Below are 24,540 nucleotides of genomic sequence, written 5' to 3'. Positions count from 1 at the left end.
CTACTCAAAGAGAAAGGCTTCCAAGTATGAAGAGAAGCTTTTATTTACAGCATAGTGGATGAGAGAGGAGTAGGCATCAGAGGTCCTAGAGTCTGGCCTTAGCACTCCCTCCCTGGCTGTGGGCTGGCAAGTGCTCATGGATCAGGCAGTGGAATTTATTGAGCTGAGGACCTCCCACAGAGGAGGGAGGGCCTGGTGCTGAGGGATAGAGACAGAGAGGCTTCTATGTTAGAAAACCTCTGTCCATTGGGGAGAGAAAAACAAAGGATGCAGGCAGGGGGCAGCCACAGTCTCTGTGGCAGCACAGGCTGGCTTCAACTCAGCATCTTCCTGCCTCAGCCTCCCGACTGCAGGCATTTCATGTCCATTCTGTACACCATCATTGAGACTGAACAGGACAGCGCTGCTGGTTCAAGGTGCATGGCTGAGCCAGGATCCAGACTTTCTTCATTGGACTTACTTCGTTGCGCTCTTTCCTCTCCATCTTAAGTGGCCTGTTACAAGTTTGCCTTCAACATAGTGTTTTTGGTTCTGTGTCAAAAATAGCCAACAAATGTCACATTCTGGTAATTTCCTGAAGGCTCCCCTTTCTATCATCAGCCGATTAAAAATGAAACTGTTTTTCTCAGCAAAGTTGGGTCAGGGAGCTTTGCTGGTCTACTCTGGCTTCCTGTCAAGGAAGCAGGGACACCATGAGCCACACTTTCACAAAAGCTTCACTTAGTGAAGGGAGGGTTCCTGGTGTGACCTACCCTGTGAGTGACTTCACTTTGCCTGGCCACTTATCCCTACAGCACTTAATACAGTCCAGTTCACACTGGGAAATACAGTGTAAAATCCAGTCTTACGGCGGCTCTGTCAACCTAGCATCTTGGCTACACGTTCATGCCACAAGACAAAAGGCCGACTGAAAACCAAGAGTCCAGTCCCTTGCCTGACAGCGTCATGAAATCAAACATGGATTATTCTGAGGTCTGCTCTATTTCTATGGGGACAGAGGTGGTCTTTCCATCAATCGATGGCTAGAGACGATGTTTAGCTCATAGATCGGATATCTGCTATGTTGCATTTTGCTGAGGAAGTTTTCAGGTCCAGGGCAGTGCAGAGATTCACTCAAAGTCATTTGGAACAGCAAAAGAAGAGCCTGGATCTGAGCCTTGGCACTGGGAATCCTGTTCTGTCCTTAGCCTCACAGTTGAATGGACATAACCTTGAAGGGGATTCAGTGTGTCTGATCAGTTCCCAGGAAGATTTTTTTTTTTGCCCCAACTTGGCCACTTAAATTAAATGTCACTTAATTAAATGTAATCTTAGCTAACAGTGTATTATGTGCAGGGCACTGCTCTTACAATGTGACCACAGGCAAGTCATCTCACCTGCTGTCCCCCAGCTTCTTCTTCTACGAAATAAAGTGCTGTTGGTACAGCTTCTCTTAGGAGGTTAAATGAGGTAAAGAACGCTGTAGTCAGCGAGGTGGTTATGTCCACGGCAGCATTGCCGGGCTGCTCAGCCTACCTGGAGGCCCATGCTACCTGGAGCCTGCCGCTCTTTCCCGTCAGCCTCCCCAAAGGTGGATATGTGGACTTTCTATGATCTCACAGAGCATGTCTCTGGGATTGGTATGTTGTTTAACAGAGAGTGCAGATGCCATAGTTTGGGTGAGGAACATAATAAACAGAATGGTTTATAAACATAGGAAAAAAAAAAAAACCCTGTTTTTAGTGCTGAAGATAGAATCTAGGGCTTTGTGTACAGTTTGGTGAGTATCTAGCCTCTGAGACAGTCCCTAAATGATACAATTTTTTCCCTCATAGTTTTAGAGGCTAGTAAGTCCAAGATTAAGGTACATTAAGTACCTGTTGAGAAATTATGCATTAAATCAGCTTTCCATGACTATAAAAAGTATCTGATATAGGTTCTTGGGTTTTTTTTTTTTTTTTTTTTTTTTTTTTTTTTTGAGACAGGGTTTTTCTGTGTAGCCCTGGCTATCCTGGAGCTCACTCTGTAGACCAGGCTGGCCTTGAACTCAGAAATCCTCCTGCCTCTGCCTCCTAAGTGCTGGGATTAAAAGCGTATACCACCACTGCCGGGCTCTGATATAGGTTCTTATGAAGTAAAGAAAGATTTGATTTTTGTAATCAGGGATAGAGCCTAGTTGGTAGAGTGTTTACCTAGCATGCACAAAACCCCAGGTTTAATCCCCAGCAACTATCAAGTTTCTCTAAACTGGATAAGGTGATCCAAGTGTGTAGTCCTAGCACTTAGGATGCTAACGAAGGAGGATTGTCACTTGGAGGCAAGTCTAAGCTTGCACTGAATGAGAGGCCACCCTGGGCTACATAGCAAACTTGTCTAAAAAAAAAAAAAGTTTCCTTTTGAGTGGGGCCCACGATGAGGGTAATACATCATGGGAGGAGTACATGTTAGAGCAAGAAGCTACATCTCAAGTCAGGAAGAAAGAATTCAGACAGGCAGGCAGGCAGGCAGATATAGAGACATAGACCCATCATTCCTTTCAGTGAGTTAAGGATCTCCCACCATGCACCTCTCAAAGGCTCCTGGGAAGCAAGCCTTTAATTCGTGGACTTTTGTGGACTGTTTTAGCACCTGAGGTAGAGCCACTCACTCCCTGGCTGGTACATGGCTGTCTTTTCACTGTGTTCTCATGTGGTAGGAAGGGCAAAGGGAGTCCTCTACAGTTTCCCTCAGAAGGTCACTCATCCGATTATGAGTTTCTACCCACGACTGAACCACGTTTTCAAAACAGCTGACTTCCTGCCTGTGAAGAGCTTGTTGTAGTTAGGGTGACCATTGCTGCAATGAAACACCATGACCAACACAACTTGGGGAGGAAAGGGTTTGTTCGGCTCACAGTTCCATATTGCTGTTCATCATCAAAGGAAGTCAGGACAGGAACCTGAAGTCAGGAGCTGATGCAGAGGCCATGGAGGATGTTGCTTACTGACTTGCTTATTATGGTTTGCTCAGTCTGCTTTTTATGGAACCCATGACCACCAGCCCAGGGACAGCATCATTCACCATGGGCTGAGCTCTCTCCAGTCAATCACTGATTAAAGAATGCCAAGTAATTAGACTCCAGACAACCAAATAACCGTATTAAATATGGGGTGCAGTGCTAAACAAATAATTCTCAACTGAGGAAACTCGAATGGCTGAGAAGCAACTAAAGAAATGTTCAACATCCTTAGTCATCAGGGAAATGAAAATCAAAACAACCCTGAGATTCTACCTCACACCAGTCAGAATGGCTAAGATCAAAAACTCGGGTAATAGCAGATGTTGGTGAGGATGCGGAGAAAGAGGAACACTCCTCCATTGTTGGTGGGATTGCAAGCTGGTACAACCACTCTGGAAATCAGTCTGGCAGTTCCTCAGAAAATTGGACATAGCATTACCTGAGGACCCAGTTATACCACTCCTGGGTATATAACCAGAAGATGCTCCAACATATAACAAGGACAATGCTCCACTATGTTCATAGCAATCTTATTTATAATAGTCAGAAACTGGAAAGAACCCAGATGTCCTTCAACAAAGGAATGGATACAGAAAATGTGGTACATTTACACAATGGAGTATTACTCAGCTATTAAAAACAATGAATTCATGAAATTCTTAGGCAAATGGATGGAACTAGAAAATGTCATCCTGAGTGAGATAACTCAATCACAAAAGAACACACATGGTATGCACTCATTGATAATTGGATATTAGCCCCAAAGCTCAAAATACTCACAGACCACATGAAACTCATGAAGAAGGCAGACCAAAGTGTGGGTGCTTCAGTCCTTCTTAGAAGGGGGAACAAAATACTTATAGGAGCAAATATGGAGACAAAGTGTGGGACAGAAACTGAAGGAGGGGCCATCCGGAGACTGCTCCATCTGGGTATCCATCCCATGTGCAGTTACCAAAGGCAGACGCTGATGTGGATGTCAGGAAGTGCATGCTGATAGGAGCCTGATATGGCTGTCTCATTAGAGGTCTGCCAGAGCCTGACATACACAGAGGCAGATGCTCACAGCTAACCATTGAACTGATCATGGAGTTCCCAATGGAGGAGTTAGAGAGAAGACTGAAGGAGCTGAAAGGATTTGTGGCCCCATGGGAAGAGCAACAATACCAATGAACCAGAGCTCCCAGGGTCTAAACCACCAGCCTGGGAGCACATAGGGAGGGACCCATGGCTCAAGCTGTATATGTAGGGGAGGATGGCCTTGTTGGGCATAGGTGGGAGAGGAGATCCTTGGTCCTGTGAAGGCTGAATGCCCCAGTGTGGGGGAATTTGAGGGTGGGGAGGTGGGAGCAGGTGGGTGGGTGAGGACACATCCTCATAGAAGCAGGAGAAGGGGGTATGGGATAGAGGTTCCTGGGTCGGGGGGCGGGGTAAGTGGGGTAAGTGGATAACATAGGAAATTAAATAAAATATCAAAGAAAGGAAGAAAGAAAGGAAGGAAGGCAGGCAGGCCTTATAGCCACGGTGATGTGTGTTGGTGGTGTATGCCTTTAATCTCAGCACTTGGGAGGCAGAGGTAGGCAGATCTTTGAGTTCAAGGTCAGCCTGATCTACAAAGCTAGTTCCAGGACAGCCAAGCTACACAGAGAAACTCTACCTCAGCCCTCCAGCTCCGCCTCCAAATGGTATACATCCTGATCTTCTGGAGGCGTTTTCTCAGTTGAGGCCCCCTCCTCTCTGATGACTCTGTGTCAAGTTGACATAAGATGAATCAGCACAGGGCTATGACTGGTTTATGTTCCCTGTGCTACAAGAAAAAGTTTGAGCGGACTTTTGATCTAAAAAGCAGGGAAGAGTTCCTTCACTTACAAAGAGTGGCGGAGATGGAGACCTCTTACTCTGGGCTCCTGAACTCTTCCTTGCTCTTCAGTGATACCACACGGGTGGCCTGAAATTAACCACCTGAGCACACTTGGGCCATGGCAACTGGTAAAGGCTACAAACCAGAGCTTTGCCCCAGAGACATGGCTGTTGATGGTTTGTCATTACCACACTGTGGGTGAACAAGAATGATAAGCATCCCCCTTGAGGTACAGGGTGACTCAAGGGGGTCAGGACTCATCTGGTGGAGTCAAGAAAGTGGAGCTCGTGCAGAGTGCTAGGGATGGGCAGATGCTTACTGGGAAGACGAGGAAGTAAAGGGGCAGCCCAGGCAGAAGTGTGAGATAGCACACCATGTCCCATGTTTCTGGAGGAAACTGGATATGAAGGAGCTTAGTGTTAGCAAAGGGCATTTATTACATAAATTCAATACAACACTGGGGTCGGGGAGAGTACACCCTTTGTTTGTTAGCTGGGTTGGATCCCAGAGGATTTCAAATGTGGCTTAACTAGGGCTTTCTCCAGCTCCTAGTAAAAGGGAAGCTAGACCTTGGCAGGCTGAGGGGGCACCTGGCATAAGGAAGAGAGTTGCTGGGAATACTCTAGGCTGCCAGCGAATTGGAAAATGGTTAACAGAAGCATAGAAATGCTGTGGGAATTGGGAGCAGGGATGAGGGTCAGACACCCATGGTTCAGATTCGTTACCCATGTGATGGCTGGTAGCACCCCCTCAAAGCCTATGCAGTCAGCCTTTGGGTCAGGTGGGACTGGGAGCTATGGGTGCTCTGTGATCCTCTGGTGTTGACTGAGGGTCCCCAGCTGTCTGGGCAGATGGAGAGGTTAAAGCTAGGATCATCAGGACCTGGAAGCCACCCTTTGATAGGCCTGTTATCATGTTGTTGGTTTTTTTTTCTTTTGTTCTGGGAAATGCCCACAGGGCCTCATTTCCCTGCCAATCACTGCCACCAGCTCTCAGGCCTTGGGGACCAAGGCTTCACAGATGGTCATTGTGAAGAGACTAGCCACAAGCTGACCTTAGCTAATCCGCCATTCACACAGCCTGTTGGGAATAATTCATAAAAGGAAGCTGAAACTGAGTGAATTCTAATAAATGCTATTGGTCAGCCCATTTAGTGGCTAATAAAACATGTGGGGGCTGGCTGCTCCGAGGCGGAACACAGTGGCAAGAGACATTCCATATAAGTTCTGGGACTCCAGAGAACCCTGACTAATACAGCAAAATAGGATCACGAGGCTTGGCCTCCACAGCACTAGGAGGATCGTTTGGTGGTCCTAAGGGTGTCAGGCCAGAGAATGGTACCTAAGGAGGCAGCCACTGCTCTCTTCAAGCATGCAGGGACCCTGCTGGGGGCAGGCCTCATGCAGTGGTCATCTGGTGCTTTGGCGTTCCCACTGGCACCCTTTCTGATCACATGCTGCATGTGTGGGAACAACCTAGGTCTGGAGCAAAGAGCTGACAAGCCTCAGCAATGGTAAAGCCAGGTTGAGCATGGGGAGCTCCCTCTGGGAGTGAGGGGCTCAGAAGAGCTCAGCCCTGCTCCACACTCACACCCACTGCAATGGGGCTCCTCTTTCCTTACAGTTTTGTTAGGCAGATGGCTGAAGTCACCCGTGAGGTGTGAGCCTGGAGAGACTGTTCACCTCATGCTATCCCATCATTCCCCCCAGCAGTGGCTATGTGGGAGGACCACCCATCCTCACAGACCTTTCCTATTTACCTTCAGTGCATCCCTAGCATACTCAGTCAATGGCTAATCCACTCTCTACCTCCCCTCAAGATCTTTGTGGGAAGAACTGACCTCTTTCCCACAGCTTGTATGTGAGGCTGATTTCCAGGCTTGTTAACTATACTCTGCCTGCACAGTGGTCCACCATGATTACCTACTGAAAGAGCATCAGTTGAGCTGTGTTCCAGGACCAGCTGGAATTCCTACCAACTCTTTTAAGATGCCTGGTGCAGGGGTGTCAACCCAACAAAGAAACAAATCAGAAGCTCAGTGACATGGCCTAGGATCTGACAGTAAGCAATGGAGTCGGTTCAAACCCAGCTCAGTGTGATTTAAAACTGGAGACTTCCCCCTTTGGAAGCAGACACAAAGTAATTATCATTTATCATTTATTCTCACATACATTATTTTGTTTGATCCTCACAACAGTCCTGTGAGGTAGGTAGGGTTATGTATTACTATATGCCCATTTCACAGATGAAGAAATGGAGGTGGCTCAGTGAGGTGAGTGACTTGTATAGTCACATAGTATGTTAGTGGCTCAACAGGTTCTGTACTTGCCCTAGGATCAAGCTATTGAGTTAGGAAGCACCAAAACAGATGGGGAAAGCAAAGGTTTATGGGGAGAAAAAGGGGGGCAGTGTTGATTTCTGAGGTTTCGACCTTGACTTACTTGAATATGATCACAGATCTGCTTGTCCTGATTGGATTCTCTGAAGAGCTTTCCAGAGTACCAATGGTGCAGCGGCTCAAGACAGCCACATAGGCTCCTGAGTCCCACTATAGGGAGAGAAAGGCCTTTATTGCCTCAGGACCAAGCTTTGCCTCTAACTTTGTGAATGTCCCACTCACAGGGTGTAACTATGGAAGTCCTTTGCTCTGTCTGCCTGTGGATGCCAGTTCCAGGCTTCCCTAGCTGTGTCTGGAGCGCTTCTCAGGTGGGGGCTGTAAGACTCTGACTGCTAGTGTCACTCCAGGAGTGAATCACAATGTGCAGTTTAGAGGTCTACAGGGCCCCTCACCTGCTGTGGGAGTAGTGTCTGGAGTTTCTGTCCTTAATGTATCCCATGAAGGCCTATAGGTCGTTAGGACTGGATAGTATGAGAGGGAAGACTGCTCTCTCAAGAGAAGACTCAGGGGCACTGGGGTTACCCAGCACTCCTGTACTGCTTGCTGAACAGTTTCCCAAAACCCTAGAGCTCCTCAGTCAGTGACCTTCCTCTAGCCAGAAACAATTAGGAGCATGCTTAGCCATGCTGGTGGGCAAGGCTGATGAACTGGGGGGCTGAGAACAAAGCGAAGTCGTATGAAAGATGTTTGACTTACAAGGATGGAAAGGAGCTGATTCTGCTAAAGACAGGTTGCAAATCAGTTCTGAGTAATGATACCTTCAGTGTCTAGTCAAAGCAGGGACACATGTCTGTGTATAAAGGAAGTTCTAACAACAAGTCCTAGCACAGGCACGATTTGGGGACAATACTGAAAGAACTTTCCAATAGCCTGCACTGCTCAACCATAGCAGGAACTGTCTTGGGGACAGCGGACATTCTGTCATTGTGCCAGCCGGCACAAGGAATCCCTTGAGGATACTCAAGAAGAGACACTCACCGCCATGTACTGGGGTATCCTAGAGGAAGGGGAAGAACTAAGAAACTACTGGATTATTTTCCAACCCTGAGAGTTCATAATGTATTATTGGTTTAAATTGACTGGTGTCAGTGACACTTGCAATCCATGGAGCAAGGACAAGCAACAGCTGGGTCATAAAGTGTCTTCCATCTTCTTGGCTTCAATACCATCACATCTTTGCAGGGGAAACAACCAATATCTGAAGCCAAGAATCCTTCAGCCTTGTCAGGAGGGCCATCCCCTCCTGCCTAAGCCTGGACACTCACTCCCCTAGGCCATGCCATGGCTCAACTTTCTCCCTGAGTGGAGCCACAAAGGGTTCTGGGAACATATTGCATTCTAAAACACCCAAACATAGTTGCCTTTGGGCACAGGTGTCCTGGTGCCTGGGTGCATCCTCAGAGCAAAGAGCAGGAGTGATCTGATTTGCTGAACATGTTGTTGCCTAGGAAACTCGAAGGAGCCTCTTGTTCCCACTCTACCCCTCAGCAGCCAGGGCTCTCTCTGGAGATGGGTTAGAGGGCACTGACTAGTGGTAGGTGATAGCCCATAAGAAAACTGCTGCTCTCTGTCCAAGCCAGAAAGTCTTCCCGTGGGCTCTTGTATGTTTCAGCTGACTTTTAACTTGTCATCACAAGTTACCCATCGCCAGTTCAAAATGGCAAGAAAAGGTGGTTCTGTTCAGAGGACATGTGGATTCCAGAAGGTGGACTTTGTCATGGGGAATCAGGTCCTGCTATGCAATTAATACAGATTAGTATAGTTCCCCGCCTCGTGCCACTGGCGAGACACTCTCCTCAGAGCCTTAGCTGACATGAGCTTCTTGGGAACTCCTTCCCCAGTGTGACTAGGGTCTTTTTTACCTGTATCGGATTAACCGAATGATCTTATTGTTCATAAAGTCCAGAGCATGTGGATGGGAAGAGTCAATGCAGAATCCATCACTCAGAGCGATCTTCAGCACCTCCTCCACAAAGACTTGGAAGCTGTTGATCTGCTTGTTGGCAGGTACCACCCACAGCCTTTTGAGGTTCTGCTTGGTGTACTCTTCCTCTGGAAGGCCTTCCACATTGGCCACCCAGTCAAGAGTCAGGTGGTTAGGGTCCTGCAAGTGGCTGGTGATAGAGGAGAGATTACCATTGGAGCAGTAGAAGAGCTTAGACCCAAGGAGTTTGAGGAAGAGGCAGGATGTGCTGAAGATGTTGGCGTTGAACACCTCCATGCTGGAAGATGATAGGCTGTAGATCTGTGGTGCCTCCCGCACGGTGAAGTGGACTGTTTGCACACGCTGCTTCAGTGTGATGTTGAGCATGGCGTTCTTCTCTGCCTTGGAGAGTTCTACCTCCTTTTCCTGCAGGGCCTCAATCAGGGGCTGTACCTGGTAGAAGTCAGCTTCCCTGCGCAGCAGACCCATCTCCTGGAAGTCCTCTGGCAGATCCAGGTGGGAGGTCCGCAGGAAGTTGAGGATATAGCGGAACACTTTGCCATCACGGTCAATGAAGCAGTTACCCTGGCTGTCCCTCTTGGTGGGCATCTTCCCACTGAACATGGCACCCAGCATCGAGTCAGGGAAGCTGGTCAGGGTTGCCAGTGAGGTTGTGTAGAGTTTCCCCCCAACATTCAGTGTAATGGGGTCAGACATGGTAGGAGGCTGGGTTCCTGGAAATAGTTCTAGATGGGTAAAATGAGAAATGATTATTACCCAACCATAGCTACACAATCTTAGTCCATAACTCCCAATTGTAGATGAAGCCTACAGTGAGGGCAGCACGTACCAATGGCTGGGAATGGCTGGTAACTGCGTGCTATGTAAAGCACGTTAAACTCACACGGGAAGACACACACACTTGCACACACAGCCTGTGTCCTAGTACTCAGAGGAATCTTTGAAAAGCTTCCTTGGTGGTTTCAAATGTTCCGTGAGGCCAAAGAGCCACTGGTCTCTGGAAGAAAGGAAAATGTGTCTGGGACAGAAACTCCTTGTATTTTTTAAATGAATATTAATTTGCACACACAGCAGTCCTATCATCTTTGACACAGACAATGTCATTATCCACCTTGATTGCAGACGAGGACAGCTGGGCCAGGACTTATTCCTGGCTTAGAGAAGTGAGTGCTTTGGCAGGATTCAAACTCAAGTTCCTAGCTGGGGAATGCTGTTCTTTGAAGTACTTAACCAATGCCTTATGACTGGGCTCAGTACTCTCACCACATCACCACATCGTGCTGATCTGAAGAGAATTATTTTTCTCTTTCAAATTACAAATAGCGGTAACTAGAGCCATTTCCTATCTAACAGAACTATCATGGATCACTTAATTTTTGGCCTCCAATGATAATCTTTCCTGGACACTCCCCCCCCCCCCCATACCAACCCTCTGTCATGAAGACACTTATCTTGTTCCTCAACTATCCAAGCTGCACAGCAATGTTGCTTCCTGCAGGTGCTTTACCCTTGGCTGGAGATGGCTCAGTAGTTAGAGCATTTATTGCTCTTGCAGAGGACTGGGGCTCAATTCTCAGCAATCTCATTGGGGCTAACTGCCTGGAGCTCTAGTCTCAGAGGATCTAACGCCCTCTTCTGGCCTCTGAGGGCACTACATGCATGTGATGCACAGACATACACAATATTCACACATATGCAATAAAAATAAACAAAATATTTTTGAAAGATAGTAAAAACACTCCTCACTGCCTTACAGCCTCCAGCGTCTGGGACACTAGTCTCCTTTAACTGGAAGCCTTGGATCTAAAATCTGTTTAAGGTTCTTAGGGTTCTAGAGAGCATGAGTTCTCTAGAGAGTATGTGTACCCTCTCAGCTTCCACAGGAAACATGTAGAATGGGCCCAGACAGTGGAGGTAGGAAACCACGAGAAATAAGTCTCAGTTCTGCCCTACAGAAGAACCCATGCTGGTAGAGTTGGGGGAGGGCAGACAAGAGACAGTGAAGGTGTGCTGACAAGGCAGATGTGTGAGAGCCGAGGGGGAATGAGTTCCGGCAGGTCAGGGAATATCCTGCTAAGCATACCTACTGCCCAGACAGGGAAATGGGTCCATGGAGGTGTGGGGATGGGATAGCAGCAGCAGAAGACACTTCTCTGTATATCTCTATTTGAAGACGGTATCTACTTGAGACCTCCTTTCTTTCCAGAGATGGAGGCAGAATGGACAAAGACACTCAGCTGCTTTGTGCATCTGGGTGGGGGAATGTCCCCTTTTAAGTCCTTCTCAGTCTAATGGGGCGTTTTGATACTGCAGAAAAGCATTAACCATCTGGAGTATCTGAAGAGCAACCGACCCACAGTGAAGTTACAAAACTCTTGGCAGAAGCATGGAACAGATGGGCTGTGAGACACTGGGGAGGTGCAACAGAGCTGGGTGGGCAAGCAGCTGCAAAAGGGGCGGGGCCAGTGTCCAGAAACAGCAGATGCGAAGGGTGCTTGGGCTCACAGTTGAGTCAGGCATAGGCAGGACCCAGGACTGGGTCACCTTTACTCTGAATTAACTGAACTACCCTAGAATCTTCTTTCTCTTCTTTCCCGTTCCCAAACTCTGATCTCCATGTTTTCTTTTTGGACAACAACCTGCATATTTTAGTGTTTTTATCCTTGAGAAATGTCACCCTCTCCCCCAGCCCAGCCTTTCTAAAACACTGGACTTCAAGGGTAGGCTTTGTGAAGTAGTTCAGCTCCACAGGCTCACGGATTCTATTTCCAGACAGTTCTGTGGTCCAAAGACTCCATATCTCCTCCAGGTGTTAGTGCAGAAGTGTCAGGTGGGGAGGGCGGGAGACACGGGGCTTTCCTGGAGATCTTTGGGTGAGCCTAAACACTTTTCTCTGCTTGCACAAAGTAGCAGAGTACGGTTTCAGGACTATCTGTCCTTTGTCTGGGGAAGGCAACAGTTTTAGTTGGTAGGAGTAGAGGCAGACTAAGGAGGCAGGCCTCCTGCCCTAACCTAGGGAGCCCACTACGGGGTCTGCTCCAGAGCCACTGTGAACTCTTCTTGGCTACCAGCTGCCGAGGTCAAGACCTGGGAGGCTGCCTGGATTCTTCAGAACTGCAGTGTGTCTTGAAACCATTTCTATAAGTACTGCAGGAGCTTCCTGCACAGGCTGGCTCCCTAGTCTGTACCCTACATCTTCCCTTGGCTTTGTCTTTTGTCTTTTCTCTTCTGGTCCCTAGGCCAGACTTTCCCGAAGTGCCATTCCCTGTCCAAACCACTTTGTCCTCCCATTCTCCCCACAACCTCACCTCTCACTACTTTGACCTCACCCACCACCCCTGCCTGCTACCCACTCCCTTTTCTCCCTCCATCTTTTCTACTGTCAACGCTTAAAGCCTGAACTAGGAGCCATTTTATCTGTAAGGCTCTGCTCAAATACCTACTCTCTTCTCACTGGGCATGGTGGTCCATACTTCTAATTCTAGCACACAGGGAGGCAGAGACAGGAGGATCTCTGTGAGTTCAAGGGCAGCCTGGTCTACATAGCAAGTTCCAGGCCAGCTAAGGTTACACAGTGAGTTCCTGTCTAGACAAACAAACTCTCTTCTGAGGGCTTCAATCTTGCTTAGTTTGGTGGTTCAATCTCTGTAATCTTTGCTAGTTGAGAGCTAAAGCAGGAGAATTATAAGTTCAAGGCTAGGACAGTCAACTTAGTTAAGTCCCTGTCTTACAATGAAAAAAAGGGCCAGGCTAGAACTCACTAGAAGAATGCTTTCTTAGCATGCAGAAGACCTCAGTTCAATCCCCAGCACTGGACAAAAAGGTCCTCTTGTCTCCCCCCCCCCCCCCACGTCCTTTCTCTAGCTTTGCAGAACAGCTGATGAGCTACAGGCTTCATTGGACTGTGTAAACAATGTTTAACTTTCAGAAGAGCAATGCATTTGTCTAGGGAATTACAGGTATTATTCCCAAGGGGGTGAAGCTGTTTAGGCCTAAGATAAAAAGACACATCCTGGTGAGGAGAAGCCCCGTCTGCAGGCGGCCGTCCCACCCATGTTTCCAGGACTCTCTTTCTCCTGTCTATAAGAAGCCATTTCATCTGCTGAGGCTCCCGGGATGGCCTATCACGATCTCAGAGCTTCAACCCTTGAATAAACCCTCACTTCCTTCTCACCACATCCTTGTCTCAAAAGTACTGGCTTTTGAGAGGTGAACTTGCTCAATCTCGGAATAGAAACAACACAAGTCCCAGACACGCCAGTGTATGCCTGTAACCCCAGCAGTTGGGAAGCGGAAGATTACTGTTTGATACCAGCTGTTCTATGGCAATTTCCTCTGAGATAAACAATCCATCTTGAAAAGAAGGTCTAGATTGGAGGGAAGCTCACTAAGAGGCAGGACGTTAAAACTGAGGTGAGCAAAAGGATGTTCTAAGGGGAGCTAAAACATTCTATCCTGTAGGGAAGCTTGCAAAGCCCCCAAAAGAAATAATTCTAAAGCTCCAGGAAGTCCCTGAAACTGACTCTGTTCACTAGGCCTCTCTGTCTTCAATCATATAAAACAAGGACTACAGAGAGGTCCTCTCTGACAAGCCAAGCTGCCTGGAGGAGGCTCAGATCACATGGGCCACCTGAGATAATTTCCAACCTATCTAGCTGCCCACAGGTTGTGCAGTGGGCTTCAGCTTTTTGTGAGCCGTCACACAGGGCTCTGGATAATGCAGATGTCTTTGAGTCATTTCTGCTGCTGTAAGTAACTTTAATAAAACTCACTGGTTCACTATTGGACCACAGTGGGTTCCTATCTGAATTAAGTAGATGAAAAAGTGTCACACAACACCAGCCTAGGCTGCTAGCAGGTTCTAGGTCAGTCTTGGCTTTATAAGACTCTTGTCTCAAAAATTCCCCAAACCAAAGAAAAAGTATCAACACAAAGAACTACTGAGCACCACTAGTGGAGGCATGGAATTAAAACCACGGATACCATTGTACATCTACAAAAATAAAAGGGCTCAATTCTAAACGCTGGTGAACACGCAGCAGTGGACTGTTGGTGAAATAAGCAGTGTGCCGCTGCTAAGAAGGCAAGGATGGTCCTGCTGCCATGTGACCAAGTGACCCCACTCCTGCAGAGGGCAAGCTGCGTGCTCATGGAGCCTGCGTGCGAATGTCTAACAAAACTTTACTCATGGTGGCTGAAATCCAGAAACTACTAAAACATAAACAAATTGTGCTACAGTTATATAACAGAGTATGACTCAGAACTATATATTATATAACTTTTACACACACACACACTCACACACACACACACGCACACATTCACCATGTAGCTACAGATGAAAAGCATTGCCACAAGTGGAAGAAGCCAGCCCAGAAATGTGAATGACTCTATTTGTATAATATTCTGACAAGGGAAACTAGAGAGAGAGAGACCTGCTAGTGGCCAGGCTGGGGAGAAGACATGGGCTATGAAGAGGCACAACAGAATATTTTGGAGTGATGAGAATTCTGCACATCTCGATGTCATGTTGGTCAAAACTTAAATAACTATAACTTAAGAAGAATGAGTTTCATTGCTATAAATTATCTCTACAAACTGAAACAGAGAATGATATAGAATATTAATGAGTCATGAAATCATTATAGTAACTGGACTGTGACTAGTTACATCTACTGCAGTGAGATTTTTGTTTCAGTTATATGTGTGTACTTGATCATAAAATGATACCCCAAAGGAAGACACTCGCCTGCTGAGTGCTTTAAATTTAAATCAAAACTATAGAATAGGTTGTGACTGTAGGGAAAAGACAAAGCTCCATCCTTTGGAGATAAGAATTGAGTCTATCAGATAAACTGACAGTAGACAAGTTCACAGGAGGGAAAACATGTAAATATTCAGTTGTTTCATAAACAGACCCCAAAGAAGGGTCAGATTACTAAGGTCTCTAAAGAGCCCCAAGTAACAAGTGAGACCCGGGGCTGGGGACTTGCCACACAAGCTATGTGGAAAGGATACTGACATGGTAATGCTGGTTATCTCAGGTAATAAGAGCTTTCCAGAGCTGTCCCCAGAGGAATGGGTGATAAAAATTCAAAGCACTCAGCATGCTATGTCACACTTTGGGGAATCATTTTCTGAGCAATGACAGGACTCATGTCTGCATAGCAGATGTCTAGCACACAGTAGGTCCAGGTGGATTGTTGTAATAAGAAATATGCTTCCTGGACCAGTCTCCTGGTCCAGGCCAGAGTTCTAAATGTGAAGAAGCCCCAGAAGCTCGTTTGGGTGTCTACTGATATCAGCCCCACTTCCTGAAATACATGTGATGGAGCATCTTCTGTTGTTCTTAACAACAGCTGCCAACAGCAGCAGAGCTTACGTCAGCAGCTGTTTCTGGGCAGCGAGTGGTTGCCAGAAACACCAGCTATTAGAAGGTTGAACTTTCACTCCTCACCTTTCAGCAGGAACCAGAGTGACAATCACTACGGATAAATAATTTAATCAGCCATGTTCACATATTGGAGTCTTCACAAACACTCAAACAGGATTATGAGTTGGAGAAGCCAAAGAGGTACTGGGAGGGTGGAGCAGCTGGAGGGAATGAAGCTGCTGGCCTTTTTTCCTACCCAGCCGTATGCACTTCTTCCTCTGGCCTTTTCAGACTTATCCTTCTACAATGAGCTAAAAATCCACTAAGCAGACTGCCTTTATACATTCTGCAGGTCATTCTTACAAATCATCTGGCCTGGGTAGGAGGTCCTGGGGCCCTGTGATTACAGTTAGCTGGTTAGAAGCACACATGACAACTTACAGTTGTAACTGTCATCTGAGGAAGGAAGAGCAGAGTCCTTTGAGCCTGCAGGCAGACAATGTCAGAGAATTACTATGTGTGGGGAAAGCCAACATGTTTGGTATTGGTGTAAGAGTAAAGGGGAGGGTTTTTTTTGGCGGGGGGCGGGGGGAAGGAGGGGTGCTAAATGACAGTGAGCAGATAGGCTCACATATTTGAATGGTTAGTCACCAGGGAGCAGAACTGTTTGAAAGGATTAGAAGGATTAGGAAGTATGGCCTTGTTGGAGGAAGTGTGTCACGGGGAGTAGCTTTGAAGTTTTGAAAGCCTAAGCCAGTGTCTTTCCCTCCCTGCTGTCCGCGGAGCAGAAGTAAAGCTCTCAGTTCCAGAGACATATCTGCTTCATGCAGACATATATGATGATAATGAACTAACCCTCTGAAACTGTAAGCCAGCTCCTAATTAAAAGCTTTTTTGAAATAAATGTTGCAGCCCAGTGGTGTGGTAGCGCACACCTTTAATCCCAGTACTGGGAAGTCAGAGGCAGGGGTATCTCTGAGTTCAAGGCCAACCTGGTCTGCAGAGTAAGTTCTAGGATGACAGCCAGGGCTACATAAAGAAACCCTGTCTCAAAAAAAAACCTGAATGAATGAATGAACAAGTGTTGACTTGGTCATGGTGTCTCTTCATAACATGTGACAATGACTAAGATGGGGTGGGGGGTAACTAGTGGTAGAGTACTTGTCGGGCATGTGAGGGTTCAGAGAGTGGTTTTAAAGGGTTGAGGTGTACAGCCCATGAGCATCTGCCAAATGTATGCAGTCCTGGTTCCCATTCCTAGCACTACAGACAGGCAGAGAGACAAAACTGGTGATGAAAGCTATAAGCAACAGAAGGTGTGATAGCCTTAAAAAGTCTGAAACCTCCTGAAGCAGCTTGTTCAAATACCACACCGCAACCTGCTTGGCGGCCCAGTGCTGCCACCTGTCCCTGGGCCTCACTGAACATCTGGCAACTCTTTACTCATTTAATTAATTCCTTTCATTTTTGGTGGTGGTGATCAGTTTAGAATTTCATGTATGTTAGGCAGGCGTTAAATTACTGAGCTATACCTCCAACACACACACACACACACACACACACACACACACAACTTTTGGATGTCAAGACAGTCTCCACTACTGGCTCTATCCTCAGCCCTACTTTTAATAACGCTCTATAGAAAAGTACAAAGAATGATTCTGCTGTGCTAAATGCTTTCCTTTTGCAGTGGCCCAGGACACACCACTCTCAAGTATGACTGCATGAAGCCAGGATCCGCCATGTCCCCTTTGGCTTATTGATTGTTTAGTTATTTTGAGAAAGTGCAGACACAGGAGTAGTTCTGGAGTGATGCACTCATAGGAACGGAATTTGCAAGTACAAAGGAAACTCATTAGGACCCAGAAGAACGCAGCTTGGAGACGGCCATGGTCACCTGAGGCTTTCATCTGTATGAGAAGTCAACCCATATTAACTACACATTTCCTCCCAATCCCCCACCCATAATTCCCATAATTATTCCCAATCTCCCATAATTCCCCACCGCTGCCAGAAGCCCCAGCTTTTCTTCCTTTCTCTACTCCAGGATGTTGTATAAATGTCAATCACAAATTCTCTGAGTCTCTTTTCTGTGGGACTCCCAAATGAGTACACACTAACCAAAATGGGCTTTCTACCGATCATCTGCTTTGTGTTAGCTTAAGTTGAAGCCCATCCTAGGCATCCGATAACCTATTTTTCCTACAATACTATTACCCTCTCCAGTCTGTAGATGGGAAAAATTGAGGGTCAGAGAGGGTAAAAGATGGCCCAAGATCACATCTCCAGTCAGTGGGGGAGCTGAGATCCCAATTGAGTGCTGACTCTTGTACCTCAGTTCATTTCTGTCTATCACAGGACCCCAGTGTGCAATGACAGCAAGAGATGCCACATCCTCAGTTCTATGTGGAACTTTGCCCAATCACATCTGAGGCCAGGGGCCAAAAATCCCAGGATGACAAACAGCTCCTGCACAGTGCAGGTCTGTGCAATCAAAATCTTTCTACTTCAACAGTAACCCAGGGTGTCTACTGAAAATGCACTATGCAAAAAACAGGTCTTTAAAGGTCAGATTCAAAAGATGAATGAGGATGCAAACTGAATCAGGAAATACAAGGTCCAAGTAGCAGCTGTGTGAATTAACAGTTCTCTTATGAAGGGTTTCTAAGAGGCAAATCTAAAGTTCCAATTTGCCTGTCCCGTCAAAACGCAGGAGAAAACACCACCCTCTTAGCCTCTCTGAGCAAACTACAGGCCCCAAACTAGGAGATGGTAGTGCTTGATCTTTGAGAATATCTGACAGGACAGTGGGGCCAGGGTGCCCTACCTGGCTCTGTGGGAAGGAGCCTGGTATTTCAGTCTAGGGCCTGAAAGTCATCATTTGCAACATTTAATTAACCCTTGAAATAGAAATCTTTGAGATGTCTGTGAGAGCTGTGCCCGCAATCCTCAGTCCTCGCAGACTCCAGAAGGGTAGCCGTGTGCAGTCATCCTGGTTGTGGGGTGTTAAATACAGTGGTCCCTCTGAGCTCCACAACAGCATGTCACAGAGAGTATCACCTCCACTTTACAAAGGGGAAACCGAGGGGAAAGCATCAGCAGGCTGTGTGCCCAGGCTGCCCCGCCGGCAGGGTGTGCACTCCGCAGCCTTTGGAAGTGAAGGTCTTTGCCCCTGTAGGCATTTTCACATCTGTCAGCCTTAACTTGACTGATCATATGCCAGGGGCTGGAGAGTGAGTACGTCCTGAGTGAGCCTATGGCATGCTCAGAGCCTCGTGAGGCATCTCCTGAAGATTATTTCTTTAAAAGGCCTCAGCAGCAGTGTGAGGGCTTGTGCTTATCACCCTGGTTCTAGAATTGTAAAACCAAAGCCCAGAATACTGAAGACAGCTACTGAAGACCACAGACTGAGAAGAGGCTCAGGTGGATTTCCAAATGAGGACTCATGAGCTGTGCCCTGGTCAGTACCATAGGCTATAGTATTTTATTAAGGACTATAACAGAATTTGAATAAAGGCTTGTAATGCTTCTGAGAGGAAAACAAAAGACATTAATTGATTGACTGATTGTGGTGCTGAACTACTGAGTTACTGAGCCCAACCCAAAAGATATTACTGTTGTCCTACAAATAATAAGATGTAGAATCTTTTATGTGCTATCAGTGACGACCAACTGCTGTGAACAACTCTAAACCTACGAGTCATGCTCTCTTCCCTCTGGTTCATTCACTCAGAGAGCCAGAAATGATCTACGATGTGAGCACACCTGCATGGCTCTTTATAGAGATCGCCTTTGAGAAGAAACTAGAGCTTCCCAGAGAACTATATGGTTCCTGGCTGTTTTTAAGGAAAAGCTCCAGGTGGGCCTGGAGCTTCTTTTGCCAGATAATAAAGAAGAAAGACTAAAAGTTCATGTTATAAGCATATAGAAGCTGGCCTCAAGGACGGATTTAATATAATTTGAGTAGCAAAAATATAATAATATATTTTAGCACATTGGAAAAATTTAATGGGTCTGCAAACAGAGAAGAGGGGATGAGGAGGGAATAGGAAGACAGAAGAAGATGCTATTCTATAAACAGGAACAACAGGCGGTGGGCGGGCCCTGCTGCTGTCTTAGCTTCTTTTCCTGCCACTGCGATGAAACATCCTAACAAAAAAACCAAAACCCAACCAAACAACCAAACAACAAACAAACAAAAAAACCAACTCAAGAGAGAAGCCTGTTCTAGATAACTGTTTGAGGTGCAGCCCATCACAACAGGGGAGTGGCACACAACCCCCTGCTGGCCTGGTCAGTGTGGCAGGGTCACACTGAGGAGGCATACCACATGGTTACACTAATCTACAGTCAAGAAGCAGAGGGCAGCAAACACTCAGTTCCATCTCTCCATTTGTGCAGTCAGGGAGTGGTCCTACCCATAGCTAGACAGTCTGTGGCTGGGCAGAGAGGCACATACTTTTGATCCCAGCACTCAGGAGGCAGAGGGAGGCAAGTCCCCTTGAGTTTAAGGCTAGCTGGTTGAAATAGTGAGTTCCAGGACAGCCAGAGAGCTACAGAGCTATATGGTGAAACAACAACCTTGGAAAAACAACAACACCCCCCCCCCCCCAAAAAAAAAAAAAAAACTAACTAATTAACTAGAATCATGAGTCCTGTGGTGGTTTGAACTCGAATGTCTTCCATAGGCTTAGGGGTTTGAATATTTGGTCTCCAGGTGGTGGTATTGTTTGGGTAGATTTAGGAGGTGTGGCTTTGCTGGAGGACACTTGGGGCAGGCTCTGCTACCTACCTGCAGTTTAAGATGTGAACTCTCAGCTCTTCTTACTGCCAAGATGGACTCTTATCCCTCTGCATAACTCAAACAAACTCTATATAAATTGCCTTGGTCAAGGTGTTGTATCACAGCAAGAGTTAGTTACTGTTAACTAACACAGATCACTCTGTATCAATAAGATAATCAAGACAGTCTCTCAGAGCCTGGCTCCCAGGTCAATCTACATTTTGTCACATGGACAAGTGCCACCAACCACCACAGTGCTATAGGCCTGTTTTTCCAGTACTTGGGAGGTAGAGGCAGTTAGACTAGGAAGGAGTTCAGGGCCAGCCTGGGCTACAGGAGACCGTCTCAACATACTCCTCCACTCAAAATGAACACCAACTAATACAGAAAGCATAGTACAATTAGAAAAACACCATTTCGTAGCCTTCAGTGTTACAATTGAGGCAAGGACCATCAATGGATACGGCATGGAAGGAACACAAAGTCTAGAGCAGTGGTTCCCAACCTTTCCAACGCTGTGACCCTTTACTGCAGTTTTCATGTTGTGGTGACCCCAACCATGAAATTATTTCATTGCTACTTCATTTAATATATGTGAGTACACTGTAGCTGTCTTCAGACACACCAGAAAAGGGCATCGGATCCCATTACAGATGGTTGTGAGCCACCATGTGGTTGCTGGGAATTGAACTCAGGACCTCTGGAAGAGCAGCCAGTGCTCTTAACCACTGAGCCATCACTCCAGTCTCATTGCTACTTCATAACTGTAATTTTGCTACTGTTAGGAACCAGAATACATGTTTTCCAATGGTCTTAGGTGACCATGAAAGAGTCATTTGACCCCCAAAGGGGTCATGACCTACAGGTTGAGAATCACTGGTCTAGAGAATGTATCACAGACATTTTCCCTGCAACCATGGAGACTTACTTATGCCATCATGACATTAACCACTAATCAAATTGCTTCATGAAGACCCCTGGTATCTGCCTTCTAAAATGATGGGATCAGAAGTCCACATTACCAAAAAACCAGAAACAGAAACAGCTAAGATCTAATCATTAAGGAACTAATCAAATATAAACAGGTGAGATGGCTCTTTTCAGATTAAATGATTTGCTCAAAGAAATGTTAACAGATGCAGTGTGTGGGTCTTGGCTAAATCGGATCATTAAAGGTAACAACTAAAGGCTTTTGGAGAAGGGCAATCTGGAAAAAACTTAGTATCAAGTGCTTATTTGCTAATACCAAAGGTAAGATTACAATTATGTAGAATAACACCACTTTTATGAGATGGATACATACTGGAGAATTTAGGAAAAATTCTAGACAAGGTCTTACTATGTGCTCCAGGCTGGCAGAGAAGCCATCTTCCTTCTTAGTGTGCCAAGTGCTGGGATCAAGGGCACGCACCACTATGCCTGGCTGAGATATTCATGTTCTCTTCCTCCCTCTCTCAGCCCACTCTTTCCATTTCTCTTCATTTCTTTTGTGTGACAGGTTTCACAATGCTGCCCTTTCCTGGCCGGTCTGGAGCTCTCAGGCTCAAGTGATCCTCCTGCCTCAGCATCCTGAGTCGCTTGGACTACAGGAACAAGCTTGGCTTGTAAGTTAAAGTTGTTAGATGTGTGTGTTTGTGTAAAGGGAAATGTGTTCAAGCACAGATAGGTGAATACAGGCTGCACTTGGAATTTATTATAGGTTTGGCATTTAATGACTAAGATAGTCAGCTTGGACCAAAGTTGGAGAAGTTTTTGAATGGGAAGTCCTTCTAGATTAGACTTGGCCCAGAGAATCAGCCTGCCCCTCTTCTGTTCCGGGATCCAGGGTTTGAGACATGGCTGTCTGAGCCTAGCATCTGCTACTGTTAAGTGGCAGGAAGGAGACTCCTGCTGTGCATATCCAGAGGTACTTCTGCAGCCAAGGTGTGTTGAGCATGGGCAGAGAGAACCAGTGGGGCTTCTGGGGTGGAGGACAGCATATGATCTTTGGCCAGAGTCAGTGTTTGTGGCAGGCTTTGCGAGGGAAGATGATGGTGGTCATGAAAACCATGCCTGTGAGGATAAGGCTTCTGGCTGACTGCAGTTCAGACTGAGACAGCTAGCTACTCAACATGCTAATTCCTACTCCCTCCACCCCTCACTGCCCTGTTTCTCAAACTCAGAGATCCTCCTGCTTCTGTTGCCCAAGTGCTGGGATTAAAGGCCACACTGCCTCGTGAAATAGCTTTAGAGACCAGCAGGACAGGCCCTTTCCTTCCTCTGCAACTTGACTTCTAGTCATCCCCTCGTCCAGGATTTTCAAAAGAAAAATCTCACTGGGCTGCCAGGCCTCACAGGTGGCATCCACACCATCCTTCTTGACTCAGTGCTTTATGCTCAGTACTTAGCACAATTTACCTAAGTAGGGGCCTGGCCTCCCTGCTGGGGTGGGGACACTCCTCTCCATCCCCATTAATGGGCTGGACAGGGAGTAGGGAAGACTTTTTTTTTTTTACTTTGTTTAGCCAGAGTTATTTTCACCTTCCAGGACTGACTTGTTCATCAACAGGAATATTTATGTCCCTGTCTTGGAGAAAAACACTTTAAAACTTTTCATTTTGAAATACTCCCTTGAGCCGGGCAGTGGTGGCTCATGCCTTTAAACCCAGCGCTTGGGAGGCAGAGGCAGGCGGATCTCCGAGTTCGAGGTCAGCCTGGTCTACAGAGTGAGTTCCAGAGAAACCCTGTCTCAAAAAAACAAAAATATATATATATATATAAATAAATAAATAAACAAACAAACAAATAAATAAATACTCCCTTGAACTTTCAGTTTGGAATCAGATGTGTAAGGCAGTGTCTAACTGGCTGCCATGGTGCAAAGGCGATGGAGGTTTCCACTGTGCAGGGGAAGGGACGGAGCATCGGGGAAATTTCAAAGATGACAATGTTCAAGTGAGTGACGTCTGCTGATCGACTAGCAGCTTCCCAGCCTCACCCAGGGTGATCACCAGGATAAGGACTTTGGCCCAGAGCCCTGCAGACTTCCCCTTCACCCTTTCACACCCAACAACTGATTGCCATCTTGCCCTGTCCTATCTCCGAGAGGCCTACAGGCTTCTCCACTGGGTTCACACAAGGGGCACTGGAATTTGTGCCCATGAGGGTGGGTTGGGGTTGGGGTGAGCTGGAAGAAGAGACCACGCAGCCTGAGGCATTTCCTCGCTTGCACAGAAACGCTTTGTTGAAGATGGTTCCAACACCATCCCTCGTCCGCAGGCAGAACATTCCTTAGCCACCTTGGCTCACTCTCCTGCTTCATCTTGTGGTTTTCCTCAGGCACCTACACCTCCTTTCAACTTTGTCTTCTTGTGGTCTTCCCACTCCTCCCAACAGTGATAATTATAAAACAAAGGGCTTTCAAACAGCTCCAGCCTTAAGATACCACAGAAGGGTTGCCTTGTAGCATTGGAAGTGCTGGGGCACAGGTCATGAAGCACAACTTTGGATGGGTGGGGCATCTTTCCTATTATCCCAGACCAAACCTGTTTCCCCTGCGGGTAGAGAAAGGCAGGGTCTTTGAAGGCGTTTGGGGCAAGTCACTTATGTGTGTTCCTTAACTGGAAACAGATATGGTGAGGCCTTGTGGGATGTGAGAGCAGAATCAATGCGTGTGACGCACTGAACTCCAGGGATGGCCTCTTTATTTCTAGTTACATGGAAAGAATGGTGCTGTGTATATCCACAGGCCTTGGGTTCACAAGAGCTGGGAGGGGTCCCTGTCATCCCTGTGGCCCGCCTTGCGCTCCTCTACGTAACCCAGCACCCACTCCTCAGCTCTGGAACCGGTCCCCTCTGATCAGACAAGAGGCCCCCTTCTCAACTAGAGACCCCGCCCCCTCCCTGTCCACTAAAGGCTCCTCCCACAGCGCGTCCCTTTCTCCAGCCCCGCCCCTCAGATAGTTCGGTCCACCCACCCCCCCAAAACGCAGCCCTCCCCCGCAGCCACGGGCGGGGCTACCCCATTTCACAGATGAGAACAGCAAGGCTGAGACAGATGACCTTTCACGGCAGGACAGGTACCCCGAAAGGCCCGTATGCGTCCGCTGGGTCTCGAGCCCTCCCCCGCACCCCGGCGCACCGCACCCACCTCCTGCCCTCGCTCGGCAGCCTCCCCTCCAGCCAGCGCAGCTTCACTGGGGGTGGGCCGGGCGGGGGCAGGGG

At 47.1% G+C, this 24,540-nt stretch overlaps 1 protein-coding gene across 2 annotated transcripts; it reads right to left on the bottom strand.

Moving 5' to 3' along the window:
- Positions 1–6,981: 6,981 nt before the first annotated feature.
- On the bottom strand, positions 6,982–24,525 carry Kctd21 (potassium channel tetramerization domain containing 21). Of its 2 annotated transcripts, XM_076938166.1 has the most exons (3): positions 24,467–24,503; positions 10,011–10,178; positions 6,982–9,906 (listed from the first exon to the last, which is right to left on the bottom strand). In XM_076938166.1, the coding sequence occupies exon 3, from the start codon at positions 9,875–9,877 to the stop codon at positions 9,095–9,097; it is 783 nt and encodes a 260-aa protein (XP_076794281.1). In that variant the 5' UTR covers positions 9,878–9,906; positions 10,011–10,178; positions 24,467–24,503; the 3' UTR covers positions 6,982–9,094. The 2 variants fall into 2 exon arrangements, with proteins under 2 accessions (XP_076794281.1, XP_034345098.1); XM_034489207.2 differs by lacking the exon at positions 10,011–10,178 and having other exon boundaries at positions 24,467–24,525.
- Positions 24,526–24,540: the final 15 nt, after the last annotated feature.

This window comes from Arvicanthis niloticus, chromosome 1, assembly GCF_011762505.2.
Source record: "Arvicanthis niloticus isolate mArvNil1 chromosome 1, mArvNil1.pat.X, whole genome shotgun sequence".
Lineage (NCBI taxonomy): Eukaryota > Metazoa > Chordata > Mammalia > Rodentia > Muridae > Arvicanthis > Arvicanthis niloticus.
Note: the sequence above shows the minus strand (reverse complement) of the source record. Positions and strands in the feature narration are given on the sequence as shown.

Bases quoted from the DNA above. Each gene is read 5' to 3' on its own strand.
- Kctd21 (XM_034489207.2), bottom strand. From the start codon at position 9,877: ATGTCTGACCCCATTACACTGAATGTTGGGGGGAAACTCTACACAACC.